Raw genomic sequence first — 17,806 nt, 5'->3', positions numbered from 1 at the left:
GATTGTAATCGGTATTGCAGTGAAGGCCCAATTACGTATCAGGGGTCCATTAGTTTTGATGAAGAAAGTCTTCAATGATGCCTTGCAATGAATCCACAAAGCAAAATGAAAGACCGCAAACGCCACAATCGACACATGATTCAGTTCCACGTTAGTTATAGCAATATCGGTGAACAAAATATCGCCATCGACGGAATCGTAACATGGTCCTTGGCCATCTTTGACAGGTCTAGACGCGCATAGTCGTGGCAATGACAAAAGGCCAATGGACAGGTCAAATGACATGCTTTTTATACGTAAGTATACGGCTGTCAATTTGGACAGAATGCTTGCTGACCAGTGATCCGTTTGCTACTTATTGATCTATGACACATTTTAAGGAGAAAAGGTAGAAAAGACGTGAAATGAGAACAGGCGAGGGTGAAAACTGCATGTATATGTACATGTGCAGGTGATGTGTGTGGAAGTGGTGCTAGGGTCCATTGTCGGTCTTGTACACTGTTATTGTGAAAGAGTCTGATGCACAGGCGACTTCAGCCGAGACCTCAGGCAATTGCAAGTCATCGAGCTCAGAAACAGTGTCTGCAGAAAGAGAGGTACAAGATCACTTGATTCAGATAGGTAGGACAGTAAAGAAGTAAAGAAGTTAGAAAAAATAATAAACATTAAAACAGCTGTATGCATGTCCTGTGCCATGCTGGTGCGTTTTACCATGATGTGTCCATGATTCAAGGGCCTCGTGATTAAAGAAGCCAGTGGTTAGAGAGGAACATCTCGACTGAGGTTCGTTTCATAAGAATAGGAAGGTAGCGGATGAGTACTGTGAAATGTGTATAAGGCTAGAAGCGTTATCAAGTACCAAGCGGCTCGGGGTAGACGGTGACAGTACATCGTCCGGCTTCAGCTGCCCATTGCGCCAAGCAGGTGGGTGCGGTACTGGCAGGCGCGACAGCCTGGACCCCACATACCCGTGTTCTTAGGATTCGCAGCCCTATGTCTACAGAACGTGATATAGCACGGTTAGGAGCTGCTGCTCAGATGTTAATGTGGAAATTCACAAAAAATGGCGATAAAGTGACAGGCTCAGAACCAGCCTCTTGAAAGTGTGGTACGTTTGACTGCACCAACAGGGTGATGGTATAAATGATCGGACACCTGTCTGTATACTACTAATGTGTTTGTGAATGATGTGTGCGTTGATGAGAAAACAATTGGTTTACAAATAAGAGCCAAGACAGAAATAAAAATCAAAAGTAAAAAGAATCAAAGAGTAGCAAATGGATCATGGTCAGAGCATTTCATGCGCGTCTAGGAACAAATTGCATGTTGAAATGCTGAGACTACAGCTAATATGAGGCTAATTCGCGGTAACGCTGAAATGAACGCGACCTGGCTTGAGATAACATACACCTTGGATTGCTTACCTTTCGTAGAAAACTTCACAGGCCGACATGGGTTGCTTACGCCCTTGTCGTTAGTGGCAGCAATCTTCACCTCGTAGTCCGTGCCTGGCTTCAGACCCTTGACCACTCTCTCAGCGGCCGACGGTCCTTTGTCTGTCGGTGAGACCTCTGCGGGAGGGTCGGTGACTATGTCATAGTCCTTAGCGCCGGGAACAGGTGCCCAGGTTATCGTAGCGCTGTCAGCGGACGAGCTGACGGCCACATCATCGGGAGTTGGAAGTGCTAAAGCATACGAACAGACGCATACCAGTCAGTGCCTTTATTCCGTGCAACCAGTATTTTACAATTCAAAATCTTTATGACGACCTGTGGTTATTAAGTGTTAATGTTTGCGCTCACCTTTTGTCGTGATTCGTACTGGCTGCCCAGCACCACTTTCGCCCTTAGAGCTAACAGCTGTTACGGAGATGGAGTAGTCAGTCGCTGCCTGCAGACCGGTGACGACTCTCTCGGCACCTGCAGGGCCGTCCTTACCCGCCGACACCTTAGCTCCATCGGGCACACCGGATATGACGTAATCCGTTGCACCTGGTACCGAGGTCCAAGCCAGGGTCACACTGTTGTCGTCAATGGTCGACGGCTTGATGCCGGATGGAGTTGCAAGGACTGTGGAAGTTTATAATGTTACAGTTACTTTATCAACAACACGTCTTCGAATAGCTGGATACAAATTTTAGTAGACAATATGATTCTTATGAATGAACTGTGAAAGAAAGGAGAGGAGTCTTACCATTTGTTTTAATGGAGATAGGTTCACAAGGAGCGCTCTCCCCACTCGGTCCTTTCCCGACAACGGCAACTCTGTACTCTTGCCCAGCCTGAAGGCCCCTGATCTCCCTTACCGGGGCCGCGGGACCTTCTTTGGTCAGAACAACTTCACCTGTGGGCTCCACCTGCACCGTGTAGTCAGATGCACCGGGAACGTTGGACCAGACGACCGTAGCGGTGGTGTCTTCAACGGTCCCGGCCTTCACACCGCCTGGCGTCGGCAATGCTTCATGTGGAAAAGAAATTGGGACAAAATGATTACAAGATGGATTGGATAACTATTACATCAATGATCGACATGGCTGGAAGGTAGCTGCCAGCAATGTCCTGTGATTGTATAGAGAAGAAGAGAAGAAAACAAACGTACCTTTCGTGGTGACTTTAACTGGTTCTGTCTGTGCACTGTTTCCGTCAGGACACACAGCGACCACGGAGAAGGAGTACTCTGTACCGGGGCGGAGACCAGTGATGACCCGCTCGGAGTCAGCACGGCCGCCCTTCCGTGTCACCACCTGTACGTCCTCCGGGCTGGAGACAATCTTGTAGTCAGTAGCTCCTGGTACGGCCGACCAACCCAGGGTCAGCTTGTTATCCTCCACCGAGGTGGGTTTGACGGCAGCGGGGGAAGGCAAAGCTAGAACAACAACGTGGATGCGTTGTTGTCAACATCATCAATATATGGGATTTGGCACAGTAGTAGTATGTTTCTCCCTTAAGGCAACAGCGGCAAGGAATCCATAGGAATCACAGAGTCACAGTAAGGGTCAGTAGGAGATAATACAAATATCTCACCGAAGGCACGCGACCCTTAATTAGAATTCTGTCCCAAGTTGACCGCAATGTTTACTTGGCCCAATTAATCAAGTACAAGATAGCCGTTGCTATTTCTACCACGGTTTGACACGATGTAGTTCTATGGTACTTCTGCGGTCTATGAAGCTATCCACGGGAAGAAATTGTGACAACTTACGGTTGGTCTTGATGACGATTGGTTCACATTCTGCGCCGTCGCCCTTCTCCCCCTTTCCAGAAACAACAACCTTGTACTCTGTGCCGGGCTTCAGTCCCTGTATCTGCCTTACAGGCGCTCCGGCCCCGTCTGCCGTCTCCATAACTTGTCCCTCAGGGTCCACCTTCACGACGTAGTCGGTCGCCCCTGGTACAGCGGCCCAAGTCACAGTGGCGGTTGTGTCGGTGACCGCCGCTTGGCTGGGCTGTTCGGGTGACGGCAATGCTGTAGACGACATAGACAGGGAATAGTGAGCTTCCTGTATCTAGGTCACCAAAATGGTCTGTGAAGGACAGTGCTATCTTTAAGAGTGTGAAATAGTGATGTCAACCAGACAAACAGTCCTTGTCTCAACAGTCATTGCTTCACTGGACTGGATAACCTAAAGCAAACTGTTCTGCGTGTGTGAAATGTGCAAAGTAAATATGACTAGTACTGACCGTAGAGTGGATGCTCTAAAAGCCAGCTAAAGCCTGAACGGTATAGTCTTCGAAATAGTCCAGAGGTCATCTGGTAGTATTAGACTGTCCATCAACGATTTCAAGTATCCACAACGATAAAATCAACAACGCTGCTAATTATGACACCTATACCGCAAGACATTGCATTCAACAAGATGTTAGAGTCCTAACCTTTAGTTTTGAAGACAAACTCATCTGATGGAGCGCTTGTGCCATCTGGGTTCTTTGCGGTGACGCTAACGGTGTACTCCGTGTTCGTTTTCAACCCCTTTAGGACCCTCTCAGGGCCGGACGGACCCTTGTCAGTTGGTACGACTTCGGCGGGAGGGTTGACTGTCAGTACGTAGTTTGTCGCCGCCTCAGCCGGAGCCCATACCAGGAGAGCGGACGTGTCTCCTACTTTTCCAGCCGTGACTCTTGACGGTTTAGACAATGCTGGATTGTACAAACAGACAGTGTTAAGACATTCTAGAGACGCATGTAACTGTAGAACACGCAAATACCTCTAAAACACAGAAATATATATACTATTAGTTAACATAATGTCACAATATAGAACTTGTAAGGGGACATGTGTTAATCTGGCATTCAAACACAAAGTTTTAATCTCGGTTTCTTCAAGACATTATGGTCATTTACATGTATAACGTTATATATTTACATCTGCTTGACACAGTAACCTGTTACGATATCTGCAGGCACCAGGGATTCGATGTCGTTGTACACTGATGTATCCCATTAGAAAGATAAATCAGACTGCAAAACTCAAAACCGTACAAGCAAAATCTTGACATACTCCACAGACCTCGTCTACACACTTCAACTTTAAATCAAGCAAGGAATCTCATGGATGGTTAAAAATGATGAGTCAACATTAAAAAAAGAAATGGTTATCGTGTTCGGCACAGCACACAGCAGCGGTATGTAAGACGCTGCTTGATGACAAATGGCAAACTTTACAAAAGGTCAGCAGAACAAGGACACTCAGAGATGTTCGACCGAAGAATGCACCTAGAGTTTTGACTTTGAAAGGCTCGCACTCCATGCTGGACTCGTCGTTGTTGACGGCTATGATGGTTAAGGTGTATTCTGTGTTGGGCCAAAGCTGAGTCAACAGTCGCTCGGGGGATTCCTTCCCCTTGGAGTCGTCCACTAGCTGTACCCGGGCCTTGTCCGGCTCCGTACTGATGATGTAGCTCGTGGCCCCTTCCACGGGCTTCCAGGCCAGGAGAAGGCTGGAGTCCGTCACGGACGAGGCTCGTACATCCGCGGGAGGCAGCAAGGCTGCACGTGTGTCGGCCATATTGAACGGACGTTGGTAAGATGATTGGAAGAAGGGCAGCCCACAAACATGTACGGTGAGTGGAATGGGTTCGTGAAGGAACAGGACACAATAATCGTGATTTAGAACGGGAATGTGTTAGTATATTAGATAGGCAGGTAGAAGTAGTGCAGGAGTAAAAGTATCACAGATGGCAAATAAAAGATAGGATGCCACAAACGGGGGTCGGAAACAAACATTGGGGAACGAGAGGTCATGAGGAAGAGAACAAGAAGAGGAAGCATATGAAATCGTTAGAAATTTTGCAAAATGTTCGTATTAATATCACTTTTAAGGGCGATGTGTGAACGGTAAGGAGACAGTCGAAACAATTAAGGTAAACAAGGCGCTTGTCCATGCAGTCCAAAGGACTGTCCTGAACGCAAAATGAGATTAAAATGCGTAATGGCAAGTCCTTATCCCTATTCATCAACTACCTGTCCGTCAAAGCCTATCTGACTTCGCTAATATACACAACTGCCGTTTAGGTTGTGAAACATGGCACATGCAGTTGTCTTACCTTTGGTTCGGACGATAAGCGGTTCGGACACGGCACTTGTTCCTGACTTCCCGACGGCGGTGATGGTGACGGTGTACTCTGTGCCTGACAACAGACCCCTCAGCTCCCTCTCTGGGGCGGTAGCTTTTTTAGTCTGCCTGACTTCACATTTGGGCTCTACAGAGATTTGGTAGTCCGCAGCCCCCTGGATACCGGTCCATGTAATGATGGCACTGTTGTCCGTAACCGACTTGACTTTGCTTTCATTCGGTCGTGGAAGTGCTGCAAGGAAACACATCAGACGTAGGCATTGTGTCAGTTGCAGCTATGCTTATGTTTACCATTTAATACAGGTACATACGCCAAGTGCAGTTGTAAAATCTGATGGTTCTAGGTCCATTTTCACCTACCTTTAGTGGTGACTTTAACGGGCTCTGACAAGGCGCTGCTACCCTTCTGCGTGAGCGCCACGACTTTGATGCTGTATTCCGTCTTAGGATTCAGCCCGGTAACGACTCTCTCCGGCGCACCAGGACCGCCCTCCCCGGGCTGGACACTGGCCTCCGGCTGAGTCTTCACGTGGTAGTCGGTAGCACCAGGCACCGCCGGCCAAGACACTCTGACCTCCTTATCGGAGACGAAAGGCACCTCGACGCCAGTAGGAGCAGGAAGCGCTGGATGGAAAATTCGAAGAAAACAATATAATAGATTAGCATGTGATGGATCGCCATCTGATGAATTCAAACACATAGTTTGCTTTGGTTTTCCTCACGATAACTGACTTCATGAACACATGACCTGATAGATCATGACCCGTGACTTCTTTAGCGGGTCACAGGTGCCTATAAAACCCTTCGTTCATCTATTGTGATACATGTAGACCGAAGATTTTGACGAAAATTCTAGTTAGCTCTAGCTATGTCTTGTGTTGAAATATGTTTCAATTGATCCAAAGAAATAAACAATTCAAAAAACACAATTTAACAAAATGTCATCAGGGTGACATGTGTTTCCAAGTCTTACCATTTGTACGAATGGCTAAATGTTCGCTCTCAGCGCTCACTCCTTGAGGAAACTTGGCGGCTACCCTGACGATGTACTCCGTGGCTGGCTTCAGGTTCCTGAGTTCTCTCTCAGGAGCGCCCGGTCCTCCTGCTGTCGGCACTACTTCACACTCAGGCTCCACCTTAACGATGTACTCCTCGGCACCCTCTATCGGAGCCCAGGAGACGATCACGTTCCTATCTGTGACTGTCGGTGTACCTAAACGTGCCGGCACTGGCAGACCTGTTGGAAAACAATATTGAAATAAAATAAACATGATACACCTTCAATACACGACAAGTAATCTTTAGCTGTCTAAATTGTCGAAATACTTAATGATTTCTCTCTATACATACTCTATAATTTTCTTGACAGGTGAGATTACAAACACCTATCGATTATGTTCTTTATATTTGAACCAACAATAAACAACCCTTGTGAAAAAAAAGAAAGCTGAAAACTCTCAATGCTGGATTGTAAAAACTAAAAACTAAGGAAGACGAATAGCGATCTCACCGGGGGTTCTCAGCTTGAATGGTTCTGACTGTGTGCTGTCTCCAGCATCGCTAACAGCCGTCACATAGGCAGTATACTCGGTATCAGGGTGCAGTCCCTTCAGTATTCTCTTAGGAGCGGCTGGCCCCTCCTTGTCTACTTGGACCTCAGGTCCGGAGGGTTCTACGACTACCTTGTAGTCGGTAGCCCCCTTCACTGCCGACCAGGTGATCACGGCCATGTCAGCAGTTGTTGAGGCAGGCTGGATCTTGGAAGGCGTTTCCAAAGCTGAAAATGAAAAAAGATGTATGACATGACAGAAGTAGCATTTTTCAACTGATTACAATTGATAAAACAACTGGAGAACGTTCCACACAAACTACATTTGATGCAACTGCAAAGACAGTTGTAAGATGTAGCAACTGATATTCATATTTAAGTATTAATACACAGACGTCAGCGATTTCCTAAAAATGACTGACAGGGAAAGAGTAAAGGATGTATCAGACACAACACTGACCTTTGGTGGTGACTTTCACAGGTTCAGTCATGGCGCTGCTACCTTCCTTGGTGAGCGCCACGACTCTGATGCTGTACTCCGTGTTGGGTTTCAGTCCGGTGACGACTCTCTCTGGCGCACCAGGACCGCCCTCCCCGGGCTGTACACTGGCCTCCGGCTGGGTCTTCACGTGGTAGTCGGTAGCACCAGGCACCGCCGGCCAAGACACTCTGACCTCCTTATCGGAGACGAAAGGCACCTCGACCTTAGATGGAGTAGGCAGCGCTGAAACGGTAAGATGAGACGATGTGATGAACAAGGGAGAAATAAACATCTTGTATTCAAGCTGTGGCCAGTGGTAAGTAGGTTGGAATCAGAAATATGAAAAACCAGGACGACTGTCTTCAAAACAAATATCTATGTATTGATGAATCTAAACCTTACCATTTGTCCGGATCGGTAAAGGTTCGCTGTCAGCGCTTGTTCCCAGCGGTCCCCTGGCAGCTACCCGGATAGTGTACTCCGTGGCTGGCTTCAGGTTCCTGAGTTCTCTCTCAGGGGCGCCCGGTCCTCCTGCTGTCGGCACTACTTCACACTCAGGCTGCACCTTAACGATGTACTCCTCGGCGCCCTCTGTCGGAGCCCAGGAGACGAGCACGCTCCTGTCTGTGACTGTCGGTGCGCTCAGACGTGCAGGGCTTGGCAGCGCTGAAGAAAACATTACTAATTAACATCATTGGGAAATACCGTAGGATGACAAGCAAACAAGGAATACAACTCAAGGCTTATAATTGACGACCCACATTCAAATTTGTTGTTCAATTCAGGACAGCTTTTCCACAACGGGTAGATACCAAAACCTGTATCACACGTATAACATTTAGAAAGATGCCTAAGAAAATTCAGTTTTCTCACCGGCAGTTTGAATCTCCAAAGCTTCTGACTGTGTGCTCTCCCCAGCTGCACTGATGGCTGTTACATAGACATGGTAATGTGTGTCAGGGTGCAGTCCCTTCAGTATTCTCTTGGGAGCGGCAGGTCCCTCCTTGTCTACCAGGACTTCAGCTCCAGGAGGTTCCACCACCAGCTTGTAGTCGGTCGCCCCCTTCACGGCCGTCCATGTGATCACAGCCGTGTTGGTTGTTGCCGTAGCGGCCTCAATCTTAGCAGGCGTGTCCAGAACTGAAGATGAACGTGTAGAGCAAAAAGTATACGTATATGAGTGCTAGCATTCTTGTGTGTGACTATTAACTAACTATGGTAAGGAAGTTCCTTAAGCTTGATTCAGAAATCAGTCAAATCACAAGACCTGACGTTACAACAGTTAGGCATCCTCTTCCCCATCAACTGTTTGTGATGACTCATATACTTATGTAAACTTCTCAAATAATCTACATATATCCGACATGTCCTCTTACCTCTGGTTTTAACTTTAACAGGTTCACATGCGGCACTGGAGCCCTCCGTGCTGACGGCCACTACTGTGAATGTATACTCAGTTCCAGGTTCGAGACCAGACACCACCCGCTTGGCATCGCTCTTGCCTCCGCCTTCCCCGGGAGACACCCTGGCGTCCGGCTCCGACGTGACGATGTAGTCGGTGGCACCGGAGACAGGACTCCACGCCAACACTAGGCCCGAGGCTGTCACTGAGGACACTTCAACACCAGAGGGCGACGGAAGCTCTGAGGAAGGAGGAAACGTACAATTACAAGGTCACTTGTATGGACAGAGTATAACCAGTTTGTGCCTACAAAGATGAACGAAGAAGAAGGAACATCGTCAAAGATATGATGTTAAGGACTCAGTAATTTCTGCCGCACGTAAATACGTACGATGATCCACTGACATACCTACATGTAAAATAGGCGTGGCCGACCCTAGAGCTACCGATTATTGCTCATCTTACCTGTTGTTGTGAACGTAAATGTCTGACTCTCTGCGCTCGTTCCTTTGCTGCTTGTTGCGACGATGGTAACCGTGTATGTTGTTTTCCCTTTCAGTCCCTTCAGGTGCCTCTCCGATGCCGACGGGCCGGCTGGGGGCACTGCTACTTCCCCGCCCTGGGGCTGGACCTTCACCGTGTAGTCTTCAGAACCAGAGACGGGTGTCCAGGACAGCACGCATGTAGTGTCCGTCACGCGACTGGCTTTGAAGCCAGACGGAGTGGCCAAGGCTGTAAGGACATGGGGAAATGTAAGTTTTATTTCTTATATCTAGTTTGGTAGTGACCATCTCTGGACTATGGTAATTGTGCAATGGAATCGACAGTCATCATCCTTATGAAAGAATACAACAGTAGGGGAACTGAGTCTCAGAAATGGAACATCATAAAGTCTCACCCATAGTTTTGAAAGAGAACGTCTGCGATTCGTTGCTTTCTCCCTTTTCGTTCTTGGCTGTAACGGTGACCCAGTAGTCCCTGGCAGGCTGCAGGCCGCGCAGGACCCGCTCAGAGGCGGCTTTACCTGCTTCTGTAGGGGCAACCTCCGGACCCGCCGGCTCCACTGCCACATGGAAGTCTTTGGCACCTTCAATGGGAGCCCAGCTGATCAATGCAGCTTCGTCAGTCACAGTCACGAGCTTGAAGTCCTCAGGCATGGGGAGTGCTTCGGTGCAAACCAAAGCATAGATGTGTTGTTAGATGTATCCTCCATAGGTAGAAGCTTTCACTTCAATTTCAGCTCAATGTCAAGCAGATAGAAACTTTTTGCAATGGATCAATGGACACCGTGTAGCAGGATTTAAACATTGTTGTCACCTACCTTTGGTCACGATAGTGACTGGGTTGCATGGGGGGCCGCGGCCATCAGCGGTGATGGCCGACACGGAGATGTTATACTCGGTAGAAGGCTGCAGTCCCTGCACCAGCCGCTCGGGCGTCCTCATGTCGTTCTCGGGCGCGCTGACCGAGGCGATGGCGGACGGTCTGAGGTTGATGGTGTAGTCCTTGGACCCGGAGATCGCGGCCCATCGTAGGTAAACTGTTGTGTCGGTAATGTCGTAGGCTCGTAGGCCCTCGGCCTTTGGAATGTCTGTTATCGTCAAGACAAAAGGATGGCCATAAGTGCAGTACATTACATATGTCGCATAAATGTAGCAAAATTGACTTCATAACGTTACAGCTACCAGGTCAGTGATACTTGCTAAGTAGCCTTGCTGGGCCATATTTATAACATCTCGAGCATAATACTATGTTGTCATGGACAGGTTATAGTATACAAAGAGATGAGATACCCTTGAAGAAAAGTAAATTGAAGAATGGAACTCACTTAGAGTAGTTGCCGAGATGGTATCGGACTTCCTTGCGTTCCCTTTTGCGTCCTTTGCCACCACGACGATCTTGTACTCGGTGCCGGGGGTCAGTCCGGTCAGGCGGCGCATGGGCCGGGCACGGCCTCCCTTCATGGCCACGATGTCTCCGGCCGGGGGCTCCACGGTCAGCTCATAGTCCGTGGCCCCGGGAACCGGGTTCCACTTCAGGACGATCTCCTCGTTAGCCACCGTGGCTTGCTTTATTTCCGACGGGGCAGCCAAAGCTGTTAGGACACAGACGTAAACACTGCTGAAAATACGACTAGTACAACATAATTTTACAGCTGTATCGAAATGACTTCACAACACTAAATTCTTGTCTGTTCAGATCTTGCCTGTAAGGAAGGAATAATTATCAGGGTCACCCGTCACATGCATTAGCTCTAGAAGATGGTACACGGCACCTTCTGTCTTTATCTTTATCCTTTCACTCGGTGCACTAGTTCCGTCGGGTCCCGTGGCCGACACGGTAATCTCGTACTCTGTCCCGGACTGCAGTCCCGTGATGACCCGCTCGGGGTCTCCAGGCCCAGCCTGGGTCTCCCACACCTCTCCGCCGGCAGGTTCCACAGTAAGCGTGTAGTCTGTGGCGCCAGGGACTGCGGTCCACTTCAGGCCAGCGCTATTATCCGTGACAGTAGCCGGAGAAATGCTGGACGGAGCCGCTAGAGCTATGAGACAGGTGAGAGATAGAAACAGACACAGAATGGAAACACGTAAGAGAGATGATTGATAGTATGAAATTTGTAAGTAGGCAAAATGGCAGAAAAGGATGAAGAAGTGGTCTTAACAACAATGAATGGCAAAAGAGTGACCAGTTAGATTATACTTATTGGATCATGCAAACGTGTAAGCATTGAGCATAAGAGACAAAGGACAAGCCAAAGTTTGGCGACCGTGGCAAGAAGCTAGCAGCTGTAGGTAGTGATACCCAAAGAAAGATGACGAAGACAGATAATGTTTTACATCGCCGATTTTCATGGAACAGTATCCTTCGGGATGATGATTCATTCTTCCTTATGCCATTATCATCGTTATCAAAGATGGATAACGTTGCTACGTAAAACGGAAATGATTCGAAACTGAGGTGAGGATTTCCTTTATCAAGCGTTACGGGCACGAGACAAGACACTTAAATCTCTTGACAGCCAGACTGTACCTCTCGTCTTGACAACGAACGACTCGGAAGGTGCACTGGAGCCCACAGGACTGAGCGCCAGCACGGTGATTTGGTACTCTTTGCCAGGCTGCAGTCCCTTGATTTCCCGCTTGGACTCCGCGATAGCGTTTCGGGCCACCGTCACCTCCCCGTCGGGCGGGTCCATCGTGACCCTGTAGTCGGTGGCACCCGGGACTGCCGGCCACGATACCAGCATTGTCCGATCGGTGATCGACGTCGCCGCCAGGTCGAACGGCGCTCTTAGTGCTGTTTTGGTTGGACATATGAAATCATACTTCCTCTCTTCCTTTTTCACCAAAACCGATGAAACACGACAACGTCCCAATTGAGCTACTTTGCGCCACATGCTTTTTCTTGCAATCATGACATAATGAGAGAAATGAGCAAGCATGCATACCACACAGACACGTCCCGGGCGATTGCGTTACTTCACGAGACAGACCAGGACGAGGTGACAAGGTAACATTAGAACCACGTGACGGGACTCTGGACTAACGGGGCGACGTACAAATCAGACCTACGTTTTGTTGCAATTTTGATGTAACTCGGGGAACTGCGTCCTTCCGAGCCGACGGCCTCCACCGAGATTTTGTACTCCGTTCCCGGGAGAAGGCCCGTGACACGCCGCTCGGGCGCCGTCGGACCGTTCTCCGTCTCGGTAACCTCCCCTGCTGGCGGCTGCAGCCGGACGGCGTAGTCAGTCGCCCCGCGAACTTTCGCCCAAGTCAGGGTAAGATCTGAGTCGGTTACCCATGGGGCATTCAGGCCTTTTGGAGATTGTAAGGCTGCAGGGAGGAAGGAGCGAATCTCTGTAACATGTTAACTTGTGGCTAACGACTGAGCTATTTACATTCTTTTATGTCTACGCAAAACGTTTGTGAAACTGCTGGTGTGCAGATTACGGATCTCGACATTAGTATCTTCATGGCGAGCTCAGTCAAAGTTATCACTTAGAAGGTGATTTTCTTAGAAGGTACACAAAAACTACATCAGATGTACGACCTATCAACTTGAATGTCTGATGACAATAATGTTAATGATAAGTAGTCAAACAGATGCATCAGATACTTATTGGGGTGCGTTCTAGTATGTACGGGAAAGCTTATTTCCTTTGCACCGCAACAGTTATGCATGTTGCTATAGTGTATGTTTGCTGCCGTGCAACTCTGTATAGACCAAGCAGTGGCAATATGAAAGAGTCACAAACACTGCAGATGAGTTAGATGAAGTTAAGAAGTGAAAAGGGCCGAGGAGCTTGAGTCAAGCAGAAATGGGGTTTTATGGTACATGGTATGAATCATTTAGTTGCCCTAGTGACATAGTAGTTGGTGTTGTTCATACGTGGTTAAAAGCTTGATGATTTTTCATACTTCGCGTTTTCACCATGAACGGTTCACTTGGCTGTGCGGCTCCACTTTCCTTCTTTGCCACGATTGTGATTTGGTACTCAATTCCGGCACTCAGCCCAGTGATACTTCTCCTTGGTGCTGAAGGGCCATCCTCCGGGACCTCGACTTTTCCGGAATCCGGGTTCATTCTCACTTCATACTCGGACGCACCCCGGACTGGCGTCCAGGTCACCTCAAAGCTTGAGGCCGTGATAGCGGTAGCGGAAATACCGGCTGGGGCGCAAAGAACTGTGGGAAAAGTGACTTGCATCGATTTCCAAGATGGCGACAGGTTACCAAGCATTCAAGTGCACTGATAAAACACAACTGAGCAGGGCTTACAGATCGAAGTAAACCCTAACTTATATAGCTACAGTTGTCATGAACAGGTATGCGGACAGGTCTTACAGGTTGCCATTATTATCGTCTTCTTGAATGATATTGAGAAAAAAGAGGGCAGCTTTTGTTAGAACTCATTCGTGAGCCATCATCAGTAGCGCATGGCTAGGACAGCAGATAGCAATAGCGGCCTGGGTACTACATGTACATGGCCTGCTGGCAGTGCCATGGTTTCGATCAAGCTAGTACCAGTTTAAACGTAGTAGCTCAGAATAATGCCATTATAGTAAACCAAACCTTTCGTTTTCACGCTGAATGGTTCACAGGGAGCACTATCTCCTTTCTTGCCAGTAGCCGTGACGGATACCCGATATTCCCTCCCGGCCTCCAGTCCGCTGATAACGCGGGCCGGCGTGGACGGGTTGCCCGTCACTTCCGACACTTGACCGCCGGGCGGATCTATCGTTACTACGTAGTACTCCGCTCCCTCTACGGGAAGCCATGCCACTTTAAACTCCGAGTCGGTCGCCTCCGAAGCATTGAGGGAGCAAGGACAAGGCAAAGCTATGGGGGGAAGTAGATATAAATGTACCAAGGTTAAATGTGTTTCACTTAGTATCTTCCTTGAATAGCGAATACAAAGGGGATAAGAGGCAGTTTTAATCATGCCTGGGGTAACCACGCATTCAACCAGAAGCCAGGTATGGTTCAAGTCGACATGACCGTACTATTGAAAGAGCACTGGCCATTCCTATAGCCATGCATCCCGTTACCACATGACCTTAATTGTATAAAGTGAAGTACATATCTCGAGTCCTGAGGAACGCATATCACCACATTCCCATCACGAGTGGAACGATATCGACCCAGGGCAAGTACATGCAGAGCACTGTTTCAGCAATCATATACTTAACCAATCGAAAGTAGGGACAAGCACAGGAAAATAGTCATAGCAAGGCATATAAAAAATACATACAGAAGCAATCGGAGGTGGAATCATGAATAGACATTGCATGTAGTTATCGATCCGAAGAAAGTTTGCACACTACAACAAGGCGGATGTTGAATCCATAACCCAAATCACAAAAAGCCATACACTGTTTGTGTACTTGCAGACTCAATCCACGATTCATGCTTGTGTTTTCCAGTTCGAATTCACTAATTTCGAATATATTTAGATACATGTTAATGTGATCAGTTCCCCTCCTAGCAGTTCATAACGAAGACAAGCATACTCCATGCCCGCTTACAAGTGTAACGCAGTTGGATTAAAATTAGAAAACTATGCCTGAAGGAGATAACAAGCTGGCCATTCCAGTATAGTACCATCCAATCCACCCAGAAAGGGAGGGCTTTAAGCGGGTATTTCCTACACTTTGGTGCACCGTCAAAGCCAGAATTGTCAAGCAAAACATATATACGCGGCTTAAACGATAGTAAGATCCCAGCCTGGAGTGTTACTCCGGACGTACCCTTGGTCTTGATGTGGGCAGGCTGGGACTCCGCTCCGACGCCCTGGTCTGTCACGGCGCTAACGTACACGCTGTAATGGTTCCCGGGTGTAAACCGGATATTGTTCTCTGAGCGGAAGTTGCGTCACCCGTGGGCGTGGCCACGTCTCCGTGCTTTGGCTGTGTCCGGAGTTTGTAATCCTTGGCTCCGGGGACAGGAGCCCAGGACAGGGTGGCTTCCGTGTCCGTGACGGTTGGTACTTTTAGGTCAGACGGACCCGCAATTTCTACAGATTTGTGAAAACCACTGCATGTTTACCAAACGGGAGATAATCACTGATGCATTTTTGGACGAGGATATGATGTTTGATGGCATGAGACTCACCACGATTAACGTTTCATACTAAATATCACATTCTAAAAACAGCGACACCTGTCATAATAACGAATAACTAATGGCAAAGTTACAAGGATAATCACAGGTCATCTTTTGATAGCATGAGTCTAAGAGACATCCACCTACTGACCAAATCGTGCCTTACCTGGAGTCCCAATCTTGACTTCCTCAGACGGCGCACTGTTCCCAGCAGGGCTGACGGCGGTGATGGTGAAGACGTATTCCTTCCCAGGGGTCAGGTTCTTGACCTCGCGCTGAGGAAGGTGTCCACCTTTCTTAGGCTTGGTCACCTGTCCGTCCGACGGCTCCATGTGGACTTTGTAGTCGGTGGCGCCTGGCACCATCTCCCACTCTAACGTCGCTGAACTGGCCGTCACGCTACTGGTCTTGATGTCCGAAGGGCTGCACAGGGCTGCTCAAGATAACGGAAAGAATAAGACTTTTAGTTTTCGCAATAATGCCTAATACTGCAGGCGCGTACATTGCACAGCGCTCAGGACTTGCTGTGGAAGATATGGTTCGGGGTTATTGTAATTTAAGATTGATAAAAATTTGCTTAAAGGGGCATATTAAAGTTTCTTTATAATATTATTCAATGTACCTATCGGTCGTTCCGGAAAAAAAGATACATTGCATAGTACATACATGTTATGCAAAAAGGGTTGATTTCACATTGTATAAGCAAAAGACAATAAAACTTTTTGAACACTGAAAGTGCAAGTACTACTAGTTATCAAAGATAAACCTACCCTTAGTCTTCACTTTCATTGGTGCGCATGGCGCGCTTCTCTTCCGCTTGTCACCCTTTGCCTCCACCACGATGGTGTAGTCTACTCCCGGTAACAGTCCGGTCAGGTGCCGCCTGGCCTCTCCCGGCCCCTCCGGTGGCACCTGGACCTCGCCGACCTGCGGCTGGACCTTGAGGACGTAGTCTGTGGCTCCGGGGACAGGCGCCCAGGTCACCGTCATCTCATTATCCGTTAAACCAGACACGCCTGTTCCGCTTGGGGTGGGCAGGTCTGTCAAAATAAAAAGAATATTACACAAACGGTCTAGACGTCGTTCGTAAAGTAGCCTACCAATTAAAATCATTGAAGACTATGTGCTATTTAGCTGCTGACTAGATCTGTATAAAAGTACGAATAGATACCGTACTCATGTCGTTCTGTTGATTTAGACAAGTGCAGAATGTTGCTTCACTTTTGGTGCAATAACAGAAGGTCAGATCTAAACCAGTTGCAGTAAGCTTCCGGTAATATGTTTGGTTCCAATTTAGTATGAAGGACATTTTCTGGAAGTACATGCAAATAGTTCTGAATGTTATAAATTGATGCTGAAATATTAATGTCTTCTCCACCTTTTGTTTCGACTGAGAAAGGCTCCGCCCACACCAGGTCGCCCTTCTGGTTCTTGGCGCCCACGCTGATGCGGTACTCAATCCCGCCGGACAGCCCGGTCAGCTGCCGCTCGGCGACAGTCGAGCCTTTCTCCGTCGGCTTCACCTCGCCGGCCGGTGGGTCCAGTTTGACTTCGTAGTCAGTTGCACCGCTGACAGGCGTCCACGAGACGAACATGCTGTTGTCTGTGATCTTATTGGCACTGAATCCCGCAGGCGTGCCAAGAGCTACGAAAATACAAGAAACATACACTTATTGTGCTATATGTCCTTGCTTTAATCTATCAGGATGAGTAAAATGATCTTGGGTTGACTGTACTCACGTTTTGTCGTAACCTTAAATGACTCGCCCTGCGCGCTGCGTTTGTTGCCGATCTTAGCCGTGACGGTGACTTCGTACTCTTTGCCGGGTTCGAGCCCACTGATGACCCGCTGGGGCTCGGTGGTCGCTCCGCTGGGCGGGTGGACGTCTCCGCCGGGTGGGCTGATGCTAACCTCGTAGTCTGTAGCGCCGGGCGTCGGCAGCCAGGCCAGCGTCAACCCGGTGTCTGTCACTGATTCGGAACGTAAAGCACCGGGTGTAGGAACCTCTGTGAAAGAAAGAGTATAAAAATCAAAGGACGTAATACTAAGAAAGATCTCTCACCCTTATATCCTGCCAAATGCGGTAAACATGAATGTGGACGTCATACATGACGTCTACTGTTTGTGGTAGACGATGTTCCTCCCAGTGCAGCCCAGATGCAGTCTGGTATGCCAAAGGCACAACTTAATTGTCACG

At 48.3% G+C, this 17,806-nt stretch overlaps 1 protein-coding gene across 1 annotated transcript in view; it reads right to left on the bottom strand.

Annotated features, from left to right (window-relative positions):
* LOC109482506 (titin-like) overlaps positions 1-17,806 on the bottom strand; it is a 90,895-nt gene that overhangs the window by 53,746 nt on the left and 19,343 nt on the right. The window contains 30 exon segments of the mRNA XM_019785239.1: positions 1,425-1,685; positions 1,803-2,069; positions 2,194-2,457; positions 2,599-2,865; positions 3,202-3,465; positions 3,873-4,136; positions 4,713-4,985; positions 5,543-5,803; positions 5,932-6,195; positions 6,545-6,808; positions 7,082-7,348; positions 7,581-7,844; positions 8,004-8,267; positions 8,475-8,741; positions 8,978-9,244; positions 9,469-9,735; positions 9,902-10,168; positions 10,325-10,594; positions 10,832-11,098; positions 11,279-11,545; positions 12,034-12,300; positions 12,576-12,839; positions 13,425-13,691; positions 14,079-14,345; positions 15,254-15,331; positions 15,334-15,519; positions 15,775-16,041; positions 16,379-16,648; positions 16,987-17,253; positions 17,349-17,615. Of these exon segments, the coding sequence (XP_019640798.1) occupies positions 1,425-1,685; positions 1,803-2,069; positions 2,194-2,457; positions 2,599-2,865; positions 3,202-3,465; positions 3,873-4,136; positions 4,713-4,985; positions 5,543-5,803; positions 5,932-6,195; positions 6,545-6,808; positions 7,082-7,348; positions 7,581-7,844; positions 8,004-8,267; positions 8,475-8,741; positions 8,978-9,244; positions 9,469-9,735; positions 9,902-10,168; positions 10,325-10,594; positions 10,832-11,098; positions 11,279-11,545; positions 12,034-12,300; positions 12,576-12,839; positions 13,425-13,691; positions 14,079-14,345; positions 15,254-15,331; positions 15,334-15,519; positions 15,775-16,041; positions 16,379-16,648; positions 16,987-17,253; positions 17,349-17,615 (7,716 nt within the window).

This window comes from Branchiostoma belcheri, unplaced genomic scaffold (genome assembly GCF_001625305.1).
Source record: "Branchiostoma belcheri isolate BF01 breed outbred unplaced genomic scaffold, Haploidv18h27 scaffold11, whole genome shotgun sequence".
NCBI lineage: Eukaryota > Metazoa > Chordata > Leptocardii > Amphioxiformes > Branchiostomatidae > Branchiostoma > Branchiostoma belcheri.
The sequence above is the reverse complement of the archived record's forward strand: the minus strand, read 5'-3'. Positions and strand labels throughout refer to the sequence as shown.